The sequence below is a fragment of the Magnolia sinica genome, chromosome 17 (genome assembly GCF_029962835.1).
Source record: "Magnolia sinica isolate HGM2019 chromosome 17, MsV1, whole genome shotgun sequence".
Lineage (NCBI taxonomy): Eukaryota > Viridiplantae > Streptophyta > Magnoliopsida > Magnoliales > Magnoliaceae > Magnolia > Magnolia sinica.
Window position 1 is genome coordinate 15,888,671 of NC_080589.1, and position 17,319 is coordinate 15,905,989.

Below are 17,319 nucleotides of genomic sequence, written 5' to 3' on the forward strand. Positions count from 1 at the left end.
GCTCTGTTGACGGTGGACCACTTCTATCAAACTCAAGTGGGGCTTTGCGTTGCTCGTGCAAACATCGGATACGTGTGAGAGATCTGAGTCATTCGTCAGGTAGATCCAGCCCTGCTCAGGTGGGCCACACTTGTATGAGAAAAACAGATGGTTGGATAGTTTCTAAAGATCTGGTATATATAGCACATCAAGAAGAGTTATCACATTTTCAAAAGAAAGCTTCAGGCTCACATTTCCTTTGCTAGCGACATTTGTCTTGGACGAATTTTTCATGAAAATGTCCCTTGCATTCTTTACCTTCTTGTAGGAGAAAAATGCAATACAGTCGTAACAAAGATGCTTGGTGGCACCTGAATCAACCTACCACTCATTTGAGTTACAAGCATTGAGTGCTTCAGTAATAGCCCCCACAAACTTTCTACAATATTTACACGATCATTTTCTTTCTTATTGCCTTTGCGAAGCCTACATTGCTTAGTAAAGTGTTCATTTTTTCCACACACATAGAATTCTTCATTCTTCTTATTGTTTTCGTCTATTTTCTTGTTTCTTTGGTCATATGAATGTTTTTTCTTTTATGGTACAGAACTTATATTTTTCTGCCCTTCTAGTTATTCTCAACAAGATGAGCCTTAATTACAGATTATAGATTTGAAGAATGTTTGTCACGATTTCTAGCTTCCTCTTCTATAAGCATGTGAAGAATGAGGTCATTCAGGCTAAATTCATTTCTCTCATACTTCAAAATTTTTTCATACTCCTTCTAAGATGAAAGAAGTTTCTTGATTATTCCATCAGCTTGAAAAGCTTCATCAATCACCATACCTTTAAATAAGATTTCATGAGCTATCTTCTGTAAGTCATGCACCTGACCTACTACAAACTTATTACCAGATATTTTAAAATCAATATAATAACTAACTACATACGTCGTTGTTCCAGTATCCTTCGTTTTTAATTTCTTCTCAAGATGATTCTGTGGTTCTTCGGTGGTGGAGAGATGACAATAGATATCATAGTTCTCATTTGTCATTACATTAAGAGTATGGTTTTGGCACACATAGTCATCATTCTTTCATTTCGATAGTTAAAAAGATTTCGCTAGTTCATTCATCTCAAGTAATAGAGTAAAATCTTTGATAACGTAAACTAGCTTCAGAGTGGTCAGATAAAATTTAATTTTCTGTTGCTATATCTTGAAGTTCTTTCCGTTTTTTTTTTTTAAATAAAAAATAAAATCAATTCTAAGAGTCTCAGATAGATTTGCCCCCACAGGAAGATGTACCACACCAAACGACCCCGTGCGTGCGCGTGCAAGTTGTTCCCATGACATGCCATTATTTTCTAATACAAAGGATAAGCGATGGATTTTAATATAAATGCTTAGTTTTTCTAACAACTTTTCAATACGTAACAAAACCAAACACAATTAAAACAAATTGATTAAAAAAAGAAACAACCTTTTTTGAAAAATCAAATCTAATTTAAAAACCTTTTCAATCTAACACTAAAAAGATAGCAAATGCTAGATTGATGATCCCTTTAAGGTCGGCCAAGATTGGGTTGAACTGTACTAGACTAGACCTACCCATATATGTCATCAATGGGTTGAGCCCAATGGCCAAACCCATCCTTAAAACCCAAGAATAATAATAATGATAATAATAATAACCATTATATATATATATATATATATATATATATATATATATATATATATATATATATATATTTATATATATGAAAGAATTCTTAGCCCTCTAGTAAATGGGTCAGGTTTGAGCTAACCACGCCTGGTCCGATTCTGGGAAGGTCTGTCTAGATCGGGCTGCGTCCAGCTCAACTGACTCGACCTTAAGCCTGGACCTAAGCCTGACCGATGGGCTTAGCTATGTGGTCCAACCATAGTTAAAAGTAGGTTCGGGTTTGTCGGGCCGTAGGGCCCGCCAGCCCACTGCCACTCTTGCTGAAGAGAAATGAGTAAGCTCTGTTGACGGTGGACCATTTCTATCAAACTCAAGTGGGGCTTTGCGTTGCTCGTGCAAACATCGGATACGTGTGAGAAATCTGAGTCATTCGTCAGTAGATCCAGCCCAGCTCAGGTGGGCCACACTTGTATGAGAAAAACGGATGGTTAGATAGTAAATAATACAAGTCAATATTCAACGTGTGCCATGTTGGCACGTGTACCAATCTAATGCCAGCTGTCATGATTAGCATGTGAAATCATAGTCCATACAACAACGCATTTGTTTCTTTTAAAGACTCAAAGGCATACTACTACAAGAGGCTATGATCATGCTCCCTTTGGCCCACAGCGCATGCGCCATCCATTTCGGTGGGCCACCTCCACGATGTTGTAGGGCAAAATGGTCATAATTCATACATACATAAAAAGATCTGGTTTTGTGGTCACGAGAAAGATATCAAAGCCAACGTGGCACCCTTGTATCCATCCAAGCCGTTCATTTGATTGTATCCAATAGGCCAATGCGATGATCCAGGCCGTTCATTTGATTGTGGTCCATATTCAATGTCCACGTGTGGGCCTACTAATCAACATACTGGCACAGATTTCGTGTCTTGGGACATGAATTGTGGAGCCCACATAACCAATGGCCCGGATCTCACACACACAAACCACATTGTCACGTGCGGGGGAGAGTAAGCATTTAGATGGATACCCTCGTGAGTAAACGGTGACAATGAAATAGGGAGATTGTGAGTATGTCGTTGAACGGTCCAAAAAGACTAATACGGAGATGTGGGTGGGCCACACAAACATTCAAAAGAAAGGTGGTGCGTGCTTCGCTTTTACTATATCTAAGAATCAATAACAAGTACAAAGTGGCCAACATCATAACTAAGGAAGTGAAAGATTGAGATTGAAGACGTGACCGTTTGTGCACGTGCCAACGTAGCACGTGTATGGAATCCTGGCCGATCACAAGTAAACGGGCGGGAGAGTGGATTCGGTGAGACTTGATGTATGTGTTGTATATCCATGCTGTCCGTCCATTTTGCTAGCTTGTGAGCTCAAAAATGAAGCAGATCCAAATCTAAGGTGGACCAGAGTAGAGGAACGGTGGTGATTAAACACCCACCGTTAAAAACTTCATAGGGTCCACTATAATGTTTATTTAGCAAATTATTGCTAAGGTCACACGGACTGGATGATGGGAAAACAAACCAAAAACTTACGTGGCCCACAAGAAGTTTTTTAAATGGTGAGCATTCAATCACCACTGTTTCCTATGGTGTGGTTGACCTTAGATTTTAATCTGTCTAATTTTTGGGTTCATGGCTTAAAATGAGCTGGAAAAATGGATGAACGGTATGGATATACAACACATAAATCAAGGTGGACCCCATGGTCACAGCCGCACTGAACTCGGTGTTTACCTGGCCTCACCGAATCCGCCTCTAACGGGGATATTTGCTCGATCGGTTCATGGGCTGGGTACCCAGGCCTGTAGCTAAGCAAGAGGCCCAGGCCCGTCTACTCCCCAGTTCAAGTAACAAGTCCAGCCAGGCTGGGCCCTCAGTGGGCTTTTATGCATACATAAGTGGGCCACCATGGAGTTAAGGCCGGGCGACTTGGATTGACTCGTCCACTCTCAACTAGGGCTGAAAGTTGGGCAGGTTCAACCTCATTGACCCGTGACCAACCCGACATTGGGTTGAGCTCAGGCAGGATGTATTGGGTTCGGTATCAAGCTTGGACTATACCAACACCAATCCGATAAAACTTAGGTTGGGCTTGGGTTGAGGTCTCGTGTGGCCCGACTCAACCCGAACCCAATTGATATATAAGTTACTTATAAATTATAATTGAGTGTGGATCGTCTATGTTGAAGGCACGGGAAATTCCAGTGTCGTCGGATTTCGTTGGTCCAAGTCATTTCCGATGACCCAAGCTAACAAGATACGCCGGATTTCTCTCTCCCAAATAGATTACATGCTACACAACACGACTTTTAAAGGAGTAGTTGTCATATATTTTAGCTTGTCTGTTTAGAAAAAATAAAATTCTTTATGATAAATAACTAGATATATATAATTAATAAAATCATAGGTAAAAAAAATAAGATGTGTATTGAAAGTATAATATACTAATGTAATAACAACATATTAGCATGTATCCACCTGAGGGTCGAGAATTCCCAACCCGAGATTGGGTTGGGTTGGGTTGGGTCACTGTTGAGGTATAGGAACCTTGGATTTGCTAGGGTTGGGGTGAATAAACCTGGCTCACCCTAGTCGGGGTGACTCATTGTATTGAATTGGATTGGGTCCAACTGAGATTGAGTCGGGTCGGACCAGTTGCTGCACGGCTCAATACAGGTACCACTGGAAACATTTTATGTGCATGAAAATTAAAAATTAAAAAGGCCTACTAATTCGGTGCATCACGATCGGTTAAATTGGTCATTTTTGTCGGCATTCCATTCGCGCTTGGCCCACTTGATAGTGGCCTTAATTACCTTAAAATAAATAAATGAATGAACTGTTGTTCTAGAATTGGTAATTCTTGTAGAACCCAACTCTACTTGAGTGGACCTTAACCAATGTAAACAACTAAATGCCATGCACAAGAACTAGATTTTAAATAGGATGGTAGAAAATATATATGAGAGTGAGGGGGAAAGAACTTGTATTGCACTTGGGACACAAAAGGAGCACCTATTGAGGGAAGCTTAGATAGGGATTGTTTGGAGGTGTGGACAACTCACTCAAGACAATGACATCAATTTCACATTATTATATTTTGTTTGATGGGCATTTGGACGTTTGAACAGATGTGTCCATGGATGTTGATGTTTTATCTTCCTTTGAGGTACTTTTCCTAAAAAGCAGTGTTTGAAAACACAAAAAGATGACTAGAAGGAAATCAGGTGATCCACTCAAGCATAGTCTAGTTTGGATTTTAATTAGATCGCCCCAAAACTTACCTCTTTTGATTAATTTTTTGACATAATGAATCGCTGAGAAACTCAGAGGACCCGGAGCGAATTTCATGAAGTTTGGACAATCCAACTTGGTAGGCTTGGTGGGAATCACCCATGACTCGTCTGTATCGGTCCAAATACGACAAGTTGGTGCAATTTGCAACAAGTCTCTAATTTAGTATTAGGGGAGAAAAGGAAAGGAGAAGATCATCTTCTTCCTCTTCTATAATGACCTTCGAATCCAAAAGGAAAAAAAAACAAAAACAAAAAAAAAAAAACAAAAACAAAAACAAAAACAAAAACAAAAAAAACTTTCAAATTGGAATCAATGATGAATTTTTCTTTCCCTACAACATAATTGGGATGGCTTATATGGGAGTAGACTCCTAAGCTTATTAAAAATTAAAAAACTTTTCTAAAATTGTAAAGAATAGTAAAGACGTCTTGACTGACTCAAACACTTTTAAATGAACCAAACACATATTTTTAAGTTATGATTGACTCTTTAAATTCTAAGGGTTCATTTGTATTTATGGAAAGCAAAGGAAATGAAGTAGTATTTCTTGAAAAACCTTATTTTCAGGAAATTATTAGAAAATAAATTTTGTTTTCCTTATTTGTTATGCAACAAGATTTTCTTAAAATTTTAGGGTCTATTTTACTTTTTTTTTTAAAAAAAAATTTGGCTAAAAAAAGTCTTAGGAAGAAATTTTGGGAAGTCATTCGCTTGAAGATACATGTGATGCATGTGAGGTATTTGAAGTTGTATAATATTGCATATGGCATAAGATATGGAATGATACGTGGCACTTGAGGCTAGATGGTAACACTTGTGCACATTGACACCATTGGCACATGTCATGTATTTGAAACAATTGAAGAAGGATGATGGAAAATGTGGTTAATTTTCACTTTCAGGGTATAAGATAAGATGAATAGTGGTACATGTGGTACATTAGTACAATGGGACGCAAACGAAGATGAATGGTGTTACATATGGCACATTGGCCCATTTGGGATGCTTTAGACATGGGGTCACAAGAGAAATATGACACATGTGGCACATTGGCACGTGTAGCATAGTAGGCATGTGGGACAATCTAAGATACACAATGGCTCATTTGACGGATAGACACATATGAGATGATTGAAGATGGATGGTATCTTATAATAAATATATAATAACTACAAAAAAATTACATTAATAGAAAACTATAAAGAATTAATGTTAAGCTTCTTTTTTACCTAGTTCAACTCGTGCAACATGATTTCTTTTGATATCCTTCTAGGCTAATTCTACAAAATTCCCTTGCCAGCCACTCATTTAGATGTATGTAACATGTGGTAGGGCATGGCACCTTAATATCTAAGTGGGGCCCATAAATAACTCTACCAAGTATGAAAATATAGGATACTGCCAACTTGTAGTTGACCCCTTCACTGTTTCCTCAAAATTGTCATTTAAAACCAAAATTTTAACTAAATGGTATAAATCATAGAAGTAGATAGATAGAGTAATCTACGTTTTTAATCTATCCCACTGTGAATGAATCGTTTCCAAAAATAAGTTCAGCTTGAGAGATCCTAGATTAATCGAATATATAGGATTTATTTATTTATTATTATTATTATTATTATTTTGTATTTTCTGCTTAACTTTATATTTCTTGGCTATAAATCCAAAGGTTGAGACTGTTTCTTGAATTATTTTTTAAGAACATCCAATCCACAGTGGAATACAACAAACAATGGTTTTAGATCACGACGCAAGGAGGACATGATGAGGTTATTAATCACTGTCTTCCTCGGGGAATAACTACCCCAAATCCCTCCTCACAGTTTCCTTGAATCCATGAGGGATAAAATAAAAATCATTTCTAATAAATTCAAAAATAAATTGATTGATGATAAAAATGAAATTACAACCTTTCAAATAATGAGCTTAATCCTAGAATGGAATTTTAGACTCAAGCACCCTAAAAACCGTGACTTACTATAAATAGTAAACTTACTATTTATAAACGGTCTCCATTCATACTAGACTTCATGGGTTTCGGCCAAAAATAGTAAGTGTCCAATTTAGCCTAATCATGTTGTTCTCCTAATTTTTCTAAGCCCTTTTCATGTTGGCACGACTCCTACAACTCAAAGGATCACAAGTTATATGATTATATGCCAGCTACAACAATAGTAAAAAACAAAAGTAAAATGGACTTTTGACCATCAATCCGATGGAATCTCGCAATTCCGGCGTGGGCAACCTTACGTAGCAGGGTTAGTTGACTAAAGTAACTTCTCCTACCCAAAAATCATATACGATATGTCAATAAACTCGTTCCTGTTTGCGAGATGCGACTATTTTTAAGGTATTGATGGTTTGAATCATTTCCGCCTCCGATCAGGCCTTCTCTGGTCCATCTTTACCATGAAAGTGTTTGCGACCCGCTCTACATCGGATCATCTAGGCATAGGCCTCATTTTTCAAAATGACAATCATGTTTTTATTGGTCCATATCAACCCATACATGTTGGTTTTCATGATGACCACTACTATACACCAAAATCAATTTTTAACCCTTTGTAACAAAGTTGGTCCAAGTAAACCGGTTGGACCATAGTTATGGCTAGGGGTGTACACAAACCGAGCTAGCTCAGTTAGCTCGCTCGACTCGACTCGAAAAAGCTCGATTCGACTCGATTCGAAGCTGAGTTCGAGCTGATTTTTTGAGCTCAAAAATGAGTTCAAGTTGGCCCCAACTCGACTCAACTCGGATCGAACCTAGTTCGAATCGAACTTGGATCGAACCAGTTCAATGACTCAATTACTTTGATATTAATGTTGCTCACCACATGCTTGATGAAATGACTAGAAGAAGTATGGCTGGTAGCAAGGAAGGTATGTATATGAAACCAACACCCTTTTTTTTTTCTTGATTTTTATGTTGCTTTGAAGGTGTTTGATAAAATTCTTGTAAAACCATTGCTACTATCTCAAATACAGTGAAATTTTGAAGGTGCAGAACAGGTGTTTGTGAAAATGCCTCAATGACGAACTCGGCTCCATCTTGGCTCGAGGATTGAGCCGAGCCGAGTTCGAGCTGAGGTCAACTAATGGCCGAGCCGAGTCAAGCTAAGGCCAGCTTGATTCAGTTCGATTTGATATACACCCCTAGTTATGGCCCACCTAATGGATAATTTCCAACCTATCAAGTGCTCATGACATCCAATCCTCCTATGAGTTAGGTCCAAAATAAGGATCATGTAGTGAAAAAATCAGCCCAATCCACTTATCAAGTGAACCACACCATAGAAAACATTCTATAGTCATCGATGAATAGCAAAATACAAATGTGTCCACTTGATGAGTGGCTAGAGTTTATTTTTGCATAAAATATTACTCATGGTGGGGCCAATCTTTCCAACGGGTTCGATGTCCCATGCACTTTGTAGCTTAAAAGTTATCTGATGGGTAGACCTTATCCCCTGATGGAACTGGTTGGACTTGAGAGCTCTTTGTAATTTGTACTGCATGAGGATGTGGAGTAGAAAGCATTCACTAAAGTTGCCTTGACAAGGGCATTCCAACCTCTCCCTTGACCGTATAATGTCCAATGTTTTTAGGACAGCCACATCCAAACAGATGAATGACTACCACATCTAAACACCATTCGATGTGGACATCCACCATACTAAGTCATACTCTTTCATAATGTTCAATCCCCCTACCAATATATTTTTGGTTGGAATGGAGATGCTCAAAATGGAAGTATTTTAAGATATGCCATTTTTTTAAGGAATAAAATCACTTTAAATGTATAACCATAAATTATTTTATTTCTTTTTTTCCTTTTTTTTAAAAATCATTACATGAAGACCAAGGAAAGTTTATTAGAAATGTCAATTCTCGACTACAAAAGAAAAGAGAACAGAGAATGAATTTTATCTACTTTTTAGATTAAACAGATTTTACATTTATAAACTGATAAAAGTATATCCATGACTGGATAATTTGTTTATGGATCTGAAAATGAATCTTGGGACTCCCTCCAAAGAATGAATCTGTTACCCTTTTTTTGTTCTATCATCTGCTAAAAATGAAGTTTTGCGCACAACATTATCTGTAACACCCTGAAAATTGGGAGTCATGTATACACTCGACTCCCAAGTTCCCGGGTATCACTTATATCCAATTTTACTGTTTTCTGTTTAATCAGGTTTAATGAGCAGTATGAAATTACTTGAAACATGAATCATAATCACAACCAGTCTACTGAAATGGAAATGGCTAAATGTATACCAGTCCAAAAGATATAATAATGGGTCGCACGAGGTGTTGCCCAATAAAATTACAAAAAAATGATATGTCCAAAAGAATGATGCGCTGAGTCCCCTACTCAACGATCCAAGTCCGCCCGCGAAATCTATGACAAACCGCCCATCAACTGGAAATAGGACAGCTCGTCCTCCTCATCCAGGCTCGCGCCGCAATGCTCCTCGTACTCAGCATCACCTGCAACTACTGAAGAGTCTGGTTGGTGTTTTAAAACACCGTCCCAGAGTGGGAGTGAGTGATCAACTCAATGAGTGCTATTAGTCTTAAGTTACAACAAACATCAATTATATTATGAATTTAATGAAAGACATACATTCATAGATCTCTAACTAGTCTTGTTAATGCATATGCATGTATTATGATATGATGTATGACCTCGCAACAACACTCCCTCGAGCGACTTCGTCTAACAATCGTGCATAACCAACACTCCCTCATTGCGACCTCAATTGCCGAGTCGCCAACCTAACTAGTGCGATGCGATCGTGATCGTGTTAGCCGAGTTTTTAATTAATTTCATTCATCCAGCAGTTGGAAAAACTGGTACACCTCACGTATCATTGCCCTCAACTGGTTGCGAGGCCAAGATCCCTCAACGTGCGAGGCCAGGACCCCGCGATCCTTGATCCCATCAGGTTCTCCATCCTTGATTCAAGCACATGAGGACTGTTGAGAAGAGGGATCGCTTGCAGTCACTACGGGGAGGCTCGTCACCCCAGCGTAGGCCGATAGCTCGGACATAGTGTCCCATTCCACCATGCCCAACTCACGAGACTGTGGATCAATTTCTAGCTATTGTCAGTGGGCGATGAGTGTTCCAGGTTCCAAACAGGCTTGAGCAAACATGGATAACAAACACGGTGGGTCAGTTGGTGGACCCAACCGCCCAAACTTAGGTGAGCACGTATCGCATGACATCGGGTGAAAGCAACCCATGTAGTCCCACTACTGTCATACATACGAGTTCGCCCAAATTGGTCAGTTTAGTCTCGGGATGACCCAACCTACGGGGCTGCCCTCATAATTTATAGGTTCTTGACTAACCCTATTCAATAGCACTTCAACAATTTAGGGTTTATCATTTAGCACAAGTGATGTCAAGTAGTCATACACTAAGCATATAAATTCAAGTTTTTTTATAAATGCGACTACTAACATTATTACGAAATAAATGTGCAAATGTGTTGTGTGGGTTAGTAAGGAAGCCAAGAATTTCATATATCTCACAGTACAAAATACATAAGGGTTAATGCATCATACATGTTATAAGGAAGTATTGTATAAAAATCAAGCAAGGAATGAACAAATAATCATCAAATTCATGCCCAATCATGTTGAGGAACAACAAACATTCCATAATCATTCCATATTGATTGAGAGGATCTAAAATGTAAGGTCTTGCCTAAGTTTTCTCTAGATTCTCCAAATACATCACCCAATCAAACAGAATCATTAGATTCATACTAAAATTGATGGTAGGCCACTTAAGAATAATAGTCCGCACCTATCGTTGAGAGCTCTAGGAAACGATCTTGGATTGCCAAACTCGTGGGTGGATTCGTAGAGATCCTGAGTCAAATGAACTTGTATGTTAGGATTACATCCAATCCCAGCTCAACACGAAGGATTACAAAAATATGGGTGCTTACCTCTCCAATCAGTTGGAAATTAAGCTTGGAGTTGTGGATGTGGGAGAAAGGAAGGAGATTTACTAAGGTTCTAAGTTTCCTTGGGCTCATCCACCAACAACACCCTCTTTCACTCTCTTCTTCCTCTCTTCTTTCTCCTTTCTCTCTCCTCTCTCCCTTTGTTGCTGGATTTTTGGTGTGGGAGTGAGTGAGAGAGTGGGTTTGGGATTTTATTTCCTAGGTTTTGGCCAAATGGCCTTATGTTCCAACAATTTCCTTGGCCTTGTGGGGGCCCCTTCTAGCTCTGGGGCAGCCTTGTCACCCCCTTGGCCACCAAATTTGATGAGTAGGTGTCTCATGGCCGATGAGGGGCTATGCAAAATTTGAAGACAAATGGATGCAGGGTTTCATTGTACGGTTCCAATCTTTAAATGGCCCTATGGGGTCCTTTCAGGCTGTTGGGGTGGTTCTGATGCCCCCTTGGCCACCAAATTTATAGGATAGGTGTCACATAGCCCGATGAAGGGTCATGCAAAGTTTGAAGGTAAACGAATGCAGGATTTTACCGCAAAGGTCCGATTTGCGATCAACGATCACCGTTTCATGATCAGGTTCCAGATTTTGTGGATGGGCGTAGAAAAATATTTTAGGCTTTCACCGTAAATGTAGAAGAGATCCGACGGCTGTAAAGCCTAATATCTCAGTTTTATTTAAAAGTGCCAGATTTAAGTTTTAGCCTGTGAGTCAAGGCTGAGGTGAGTTGTGTTTGGCAAGTGTCGTTGGGATGGCATGGATAATTAATTTCTAGGTGTCTACTGAGTCCGTGGTCTGCGATGGACCACAAGCCTAGTGAATGGTTTCTTCAATTTTTAGATTTTTCTAACCTTCCTTGGCCATTGCATGGCCCTCACAAGCTATTGCCAAGCACAAACAGGTTATCTGCCTTGAAGGCCAGCACACGGTCCAATCATAACCAGACTGGTCCACCCTAATGGGCTAACTAAGGTTAATTTGTTAGTGGTACCCCACACACGAGCGGTTTAAGCAAACGGTCTTGCGGTAAATCCTACATGGACGCCTCAGGACACTATTCCGGTTGGACAGGATGTTACAATCTATCCCCCTTATAAATAAATTTCATCCTCGAAATTTGTATCTGTTCATATTGTTAAAGTAGACTTAGGTAATGCTTGCGGACTTCTGCTTCCGTCTCCCAAGTGACCTCTTCTTCATCGTGGTGGATCCATAATACTTTGACCAATGGGATGACCTTATTGCCTATGACTTACTTCTTCCTATCCAGTATTCGAGTAGGTCGGAGAATGTATATGGCATTTTCCTTGACCTCCACATGTTCCCACTTGATGATGTGCGATGGATTGGGTACATACTTCTTCAACATTGAGACATGAAAGACGTTGTGCACTCTGGCGAGTGGAGTGGGTAGGGCCAAGCGATATGCAACTGCACCTATGCGGTCTAAAATCTGGAAGGGCCCAATGAATCATGGAGTGAGCTTTCCCTTCTTAACGAAACGTACAACTCCCTTCATTGGCGAGATCTTGAGAAATATGTGGTCCCTAGCTTCAAATTTCAAGTCTCTCCGTCTCGTGTTGGCATAGCTTTTCTGTCTACTTTGGGCCGTCAAGAGGTGACGCTGGATAATTTCAATCTTCTCAGTCATAATTCGTACCAAATTCGGCCCCAGTAAGCTTTTCTCACCAATTTCTTCCCAGCAATGTGGGGCTCGGCATGGACGCCCATACAAAGCCTCATAAGGCACTATGCCGATGCTATTATTATAGGCGAACTCAGCGTACGGGAGGCAGTCATCCCAACTCTCTTGAAAGTCTAGTACACAAGCCCGCAACATATCTTCCAATATCTGATTTACCCGCTCGGTTTGCCCATTGGTCTGCAGGTGGAAGGCGATGCTAAATTTCAGCTTCACTCCCATAGCTTCTTGGATGTGCATTCAGAAAATCGACGTGAATCGAGTGTCTCGGTCTGACACAATCTCGAACGGGATGCCATAAAGTCGTACTATCTCCTTGATATACAACTTTGCTAAATCATCGGCAGAGCTAGAAATCTTTATCGGCAGAAAATGGGCTTATTTGGTTAACTGGTCCACAATCGCCCATATTGAGTCATGCCCTTTTCTAGTCTTGGACAAGCCGAAAATAAAATCCATAGATATGAAGTCCCATTTCCATTCTACTATAGGCATGGGTTGCAAGAGGCCCGGTGCTCGGCGGTGCTCGGCCTTGACCTGTTGACAAGTGAGGCATCGGGACACATACTCCGCTATTTCCTTCTTCATGTTGTCCCACCAATAGTTTCGCCTCAGATCCCGGTACATCTTGGTACTACCAGGATGCATCGCCAATTTGGAGTTATGAGAGGCATTTAGAACTTCTTCCCGTAGTCCTTGAAGATTTGGAACACAAAGGCGGCCTTGGTACCGCAATCCCCCATCATTACCAACTCTCCACTCGGATTCCACATCATTCCCCGCCCTTTCCTTCATCTTTTTCGACAATTCATTGCCTTCCTAGGCATCGATGATTTTACTGATAATTAGTGGCTGGACATGAACGTGGGCTATGACCTCGTACGGTTCCTCCATGGTTAACTTTATGTCGAAGTCTCATACGAATTCCACCATGTTCCATTCTCTCACTATCAACGGGGCCGCAAATTTGAGCGTTCTCTTGAAGCTCAAGGCATCCGCCACCAGATTGGCCTTGTCAGGATGATATAAGACTTCAAACTTGAAGTCCTTCAATGTTTCCATCCAGCGATACTGTTTAATGTTCAGATCTTTCTAAGTGAAGATGTATTTGAGACTCTTGTGATCACAGAAGAGCTCAAGCTCTTCACCATAGAGATAGTGTCTCCATATTTTCAAGGCAAATAATACTGCCGCGAGTTCAAGATCATGGGTAGGGTAGTTCTCCTCATGCTTCCTTAGCTGTCGGGATGGGTAAGCAATTGCCCTGTCCTTCTGCATGAGTACGCAACCTAAGCCCACACGAGAGGCATCAGTATAGACGGTGTACTTGACCCCTTGCTCGAGTAGCACGAGTACAGGTGCTGATGTCAGTTTATCTTTCAACTCTTGGAAGGCCGCCTCCACCTCATTATAGGCAAACTTGAGGTCCTTCCGTGTAAGCTGGGATAACAGTCGGGCTATTTTTGAAAAATCCTTAATGAACCTTCAGTAGTAACCTGCAAGACCGAGAAAACTCCTTACTTCTGTAACCAACTTTGGTTGCTTCCAATCTTGTACGGCTGTCACCTTGGCGAGGTCCATGAAAATACTTCTTTGGATACCACATGACCCAAAAATTTGACTTCTTCCTTCCAGAAGTCGCATTTCCTAAATTGCGCAAATAGTCAATTTTTCTTAAGGGTCTCAAGGACTGCTCATAAGTTTGTTCATGCTCTTCACGACTCTTTGAATACACTAATATGTTGTCGATGAATACAATGATGAATTTGTATAAAAATGGCCTGAAGAATCTGTTCATGAGATCCATGAACACCGCTGGAGCATTAGTGAGTTCAAACGGCATGACTAGGAACTCATAGTGGCCAAAGGAGGTTCTAAAGGCCGTCTTCCGCACATCCTCGTCCCTGACGCGCAGCTGATAGTACTCTGATTGTAGATTGATCTTTGAGAAGTAATGAGCACCCCTCAGCTGGTCGAACAAGTCGTCAATTCTGGGCAATGGGTATTTGTTCCAAACCGTCACTCGGTTTAATCTCCTATAATCTATGCACAATCGCAATGTGCCGTCCTTCTTCTTCACAAATAGGACTGGGGCTCCCCACGGTGAGACGTTGGGTCGAATAAAGCCTGACTCTAAGAAATTATCGATTTGCGACCTAAGCTTTTTCATCTCACATGGGGGCATGCGGTAAGTTGGCAAGGATATGGGTGTGGCACTCGGAGTCAGATCGATCGTGAAGTCTATCTCACGTCGAGGAGGAAGTCCGGGTATGACTTTGAATACAATGAGAAAATCTTGGACCACAGGAGTGCATGTTAGCGAGGGTCCATCATAACCCTCTTCTAATGAAGTATAACACAGAATTCTAAGTTCGTGATTGACCTAGACTGGGAATGTGAAGGAAACGCCATCGTCCTCATATATTTTCACAGATATAGTGTTACAGTCAATTTCTGCCTTCATCATAGTCAACCAGTCCATGCTCGGGATGATGTCGTAATGAAAAATCTTGGTCGCTAGCAGGTCCGAGTACTACCTTGCCCCCCAAGTCTATGGGACAATTACAACACATCTTTGTCGCTTTTGAGAAAGTTCCGGCGGCGGCAATGATTTTCACCCCTATGATAGGAGTGAGCCGTAGCCCTAGATGCTTGATGGTCACATGCGATATGAGAGAAGTAGTGGATCCAGTGTCCACCAAAAGAAATATGGGAGTACCTTGTATGTGGGCTGTCACCTCGAAGGCTGTAGGTGTGGGGGTGACTACATTTTGGCCCTCTGCCGCTAATGCATGAACTCGAGCTTGCTGCGGAAAGTTCAGTCGCTGCATAGGCTGTTGTGGTGGCCTAACCTGAGGTGCAGGAGGGCAACAGAACTGCTGGTCCGGTCCTATCACCCTCAGCGGAGGAATCTGCATGGCTTACAGTGGGGGCCTGTTGATACGTTGAGGGGCCATGAAGCTGTGGTCCCTCATCCTTGAAAAACAGAAAGGCTCCGACTGATCCACCCTCTTGCAGTACTCGCATACGCGATTTGGCCATGTGGAAGCGGCCAGGGTGATTACAAGCTTAGGAGGAGAATTTGGGCGGGCCTTTTCTCGGCAAAGGATGAGGACTGTCCTTCAGTCTTGCTTCGTGGACCCAACTGTGAATGGTTCCGTGAGACTCGCTCCTCATCTTGTTCCTCCCATAGTGACATTTCAACTAGCTCAGTATACGTCCTGATGTTCACACAACACATTTTTGAGCGAATGCCGCTCCTCAGGCCCTTAGTGAATCGCCGCATCTTGGTCGCTTCTTTTATAATTATTTGGGAAACGTAGCGTGACAATTCAGTGAAGTAGTTCTCATATTGCGCTACGGACATCCCTCCTTGTTGGAGGCGTAAGAATTCATTCTCCCTCTCATGCTGGTATGTCTGTGGGAGGTATTTTTGATTGAAGCGGCCCTCAAATACTTCCCACGTCCATACGTGGTTCTCGGGAATGGTCTTAAGAATACTCTCCCATCGTAGGTCAGCCTCCTTCTCAAAGAGGTAAGAGAGGAGTTCGACACTCTCCGCTTCGGAACAATGGAGAGGCCGAAGCAATTTAGTGACCCGGTTGAGCCAGAACTTGGCTTCCTCTGGGCAGTGCATGCCGGCGAAGGTAGGCGGCTTAAACATCTGAAACCGCTCAAATAGGTTGCTTGTGGTGGCTACAGGCGTGGCCATACCGGGTTGCTACGGTTGTTGCATACCCATATTGTGGGCCATGGTTCCCAGCATAGTGGCTAACATCTGTTATTGTTGTTGCATAAGAAGCAACATTTGGCCCATTTGGTCCATAACCGGGGTTGTCGGAGATGTGGATGTCGTAGCTTGTGTTGGCGGCACTTCCGGGGCCACTTCTTGGGTAGTACTACTTATGTTGTGGGAACCGGTCGCCCCTTGGTGGCCTTGTTGATCATCGGGAATTAAGTGGTCCCTCTCGACCATTTTTCGGGTCATTACACGAACAAAACGAGCATCACCCCTAGAGCGCTTTCCTGGAAAGACGTTCCTTAAAGTGTTAATTATTAGAGCATTGCATACACAATACATATAAGACCTATAGGTTAAATTCACGAGTATAACAACTATACATACAAGGCATTCACAAGCAAGAAGAAGACTTCAAGACAATCCATGCGTTCATATTAAATCCCAAATGCCATTAGAATGGCCAGTTACTGTAAGACCCGTATCCTAGTCCGTACTGTTCCGTCGACTGTTGCGATCATTCCCGTCGAATTCCGACAACCTGCGACCTATAATTGACGTTTGTGCACGATCCTAAGCTATATCTTGTAGATTTCAATAAGCTTAATCCGAGCCATGTACCATTGCGACCGCACCATCGCCGCGGTTCCAACGCCGCGTCTCGTGCGCCAACCCGACGCTTAGATCATAAGATGTGGACCATGCATTATAATGGTCGTGGACCGCATATTGCGGGACCCACCCATCCCATGTGACACCAATCTCTAGGTAATTATGAGGGTGATGGATGACATCACCCTAGCTATAGCCACCCTACCCTAGCTATAGCCGCCCTACCTTAGCTATAGTCACCCTACCTAGCTATAGCCACCCTACCTTAGCTATAGCCACCCTACCCCCTAGCCTTCTTACAAACATTTATTACTAGCCACCCT

General features: G+C 41.6%; 1 protein-coding gene across 1 annotated transcript; it reads right to left on the reverse strand.

The window, feature by feature from the left end:
• Positions 1-15,706: 15,706 nt before the first annotated feature.
• Positions 15,707-16,357, reverse strand: LOC131230438 (uncharacterized). The gene has a single exon (XM_058226366.1). It carries the CDS (start codon positions 16,355-16,357, stop codon positions 15,707-15,709), a length of 651 nt encoding a protein of 216 aa, XP_058082349.1.
• Positions 16,358-17,319: the final 962 nt, after the last annotated feature.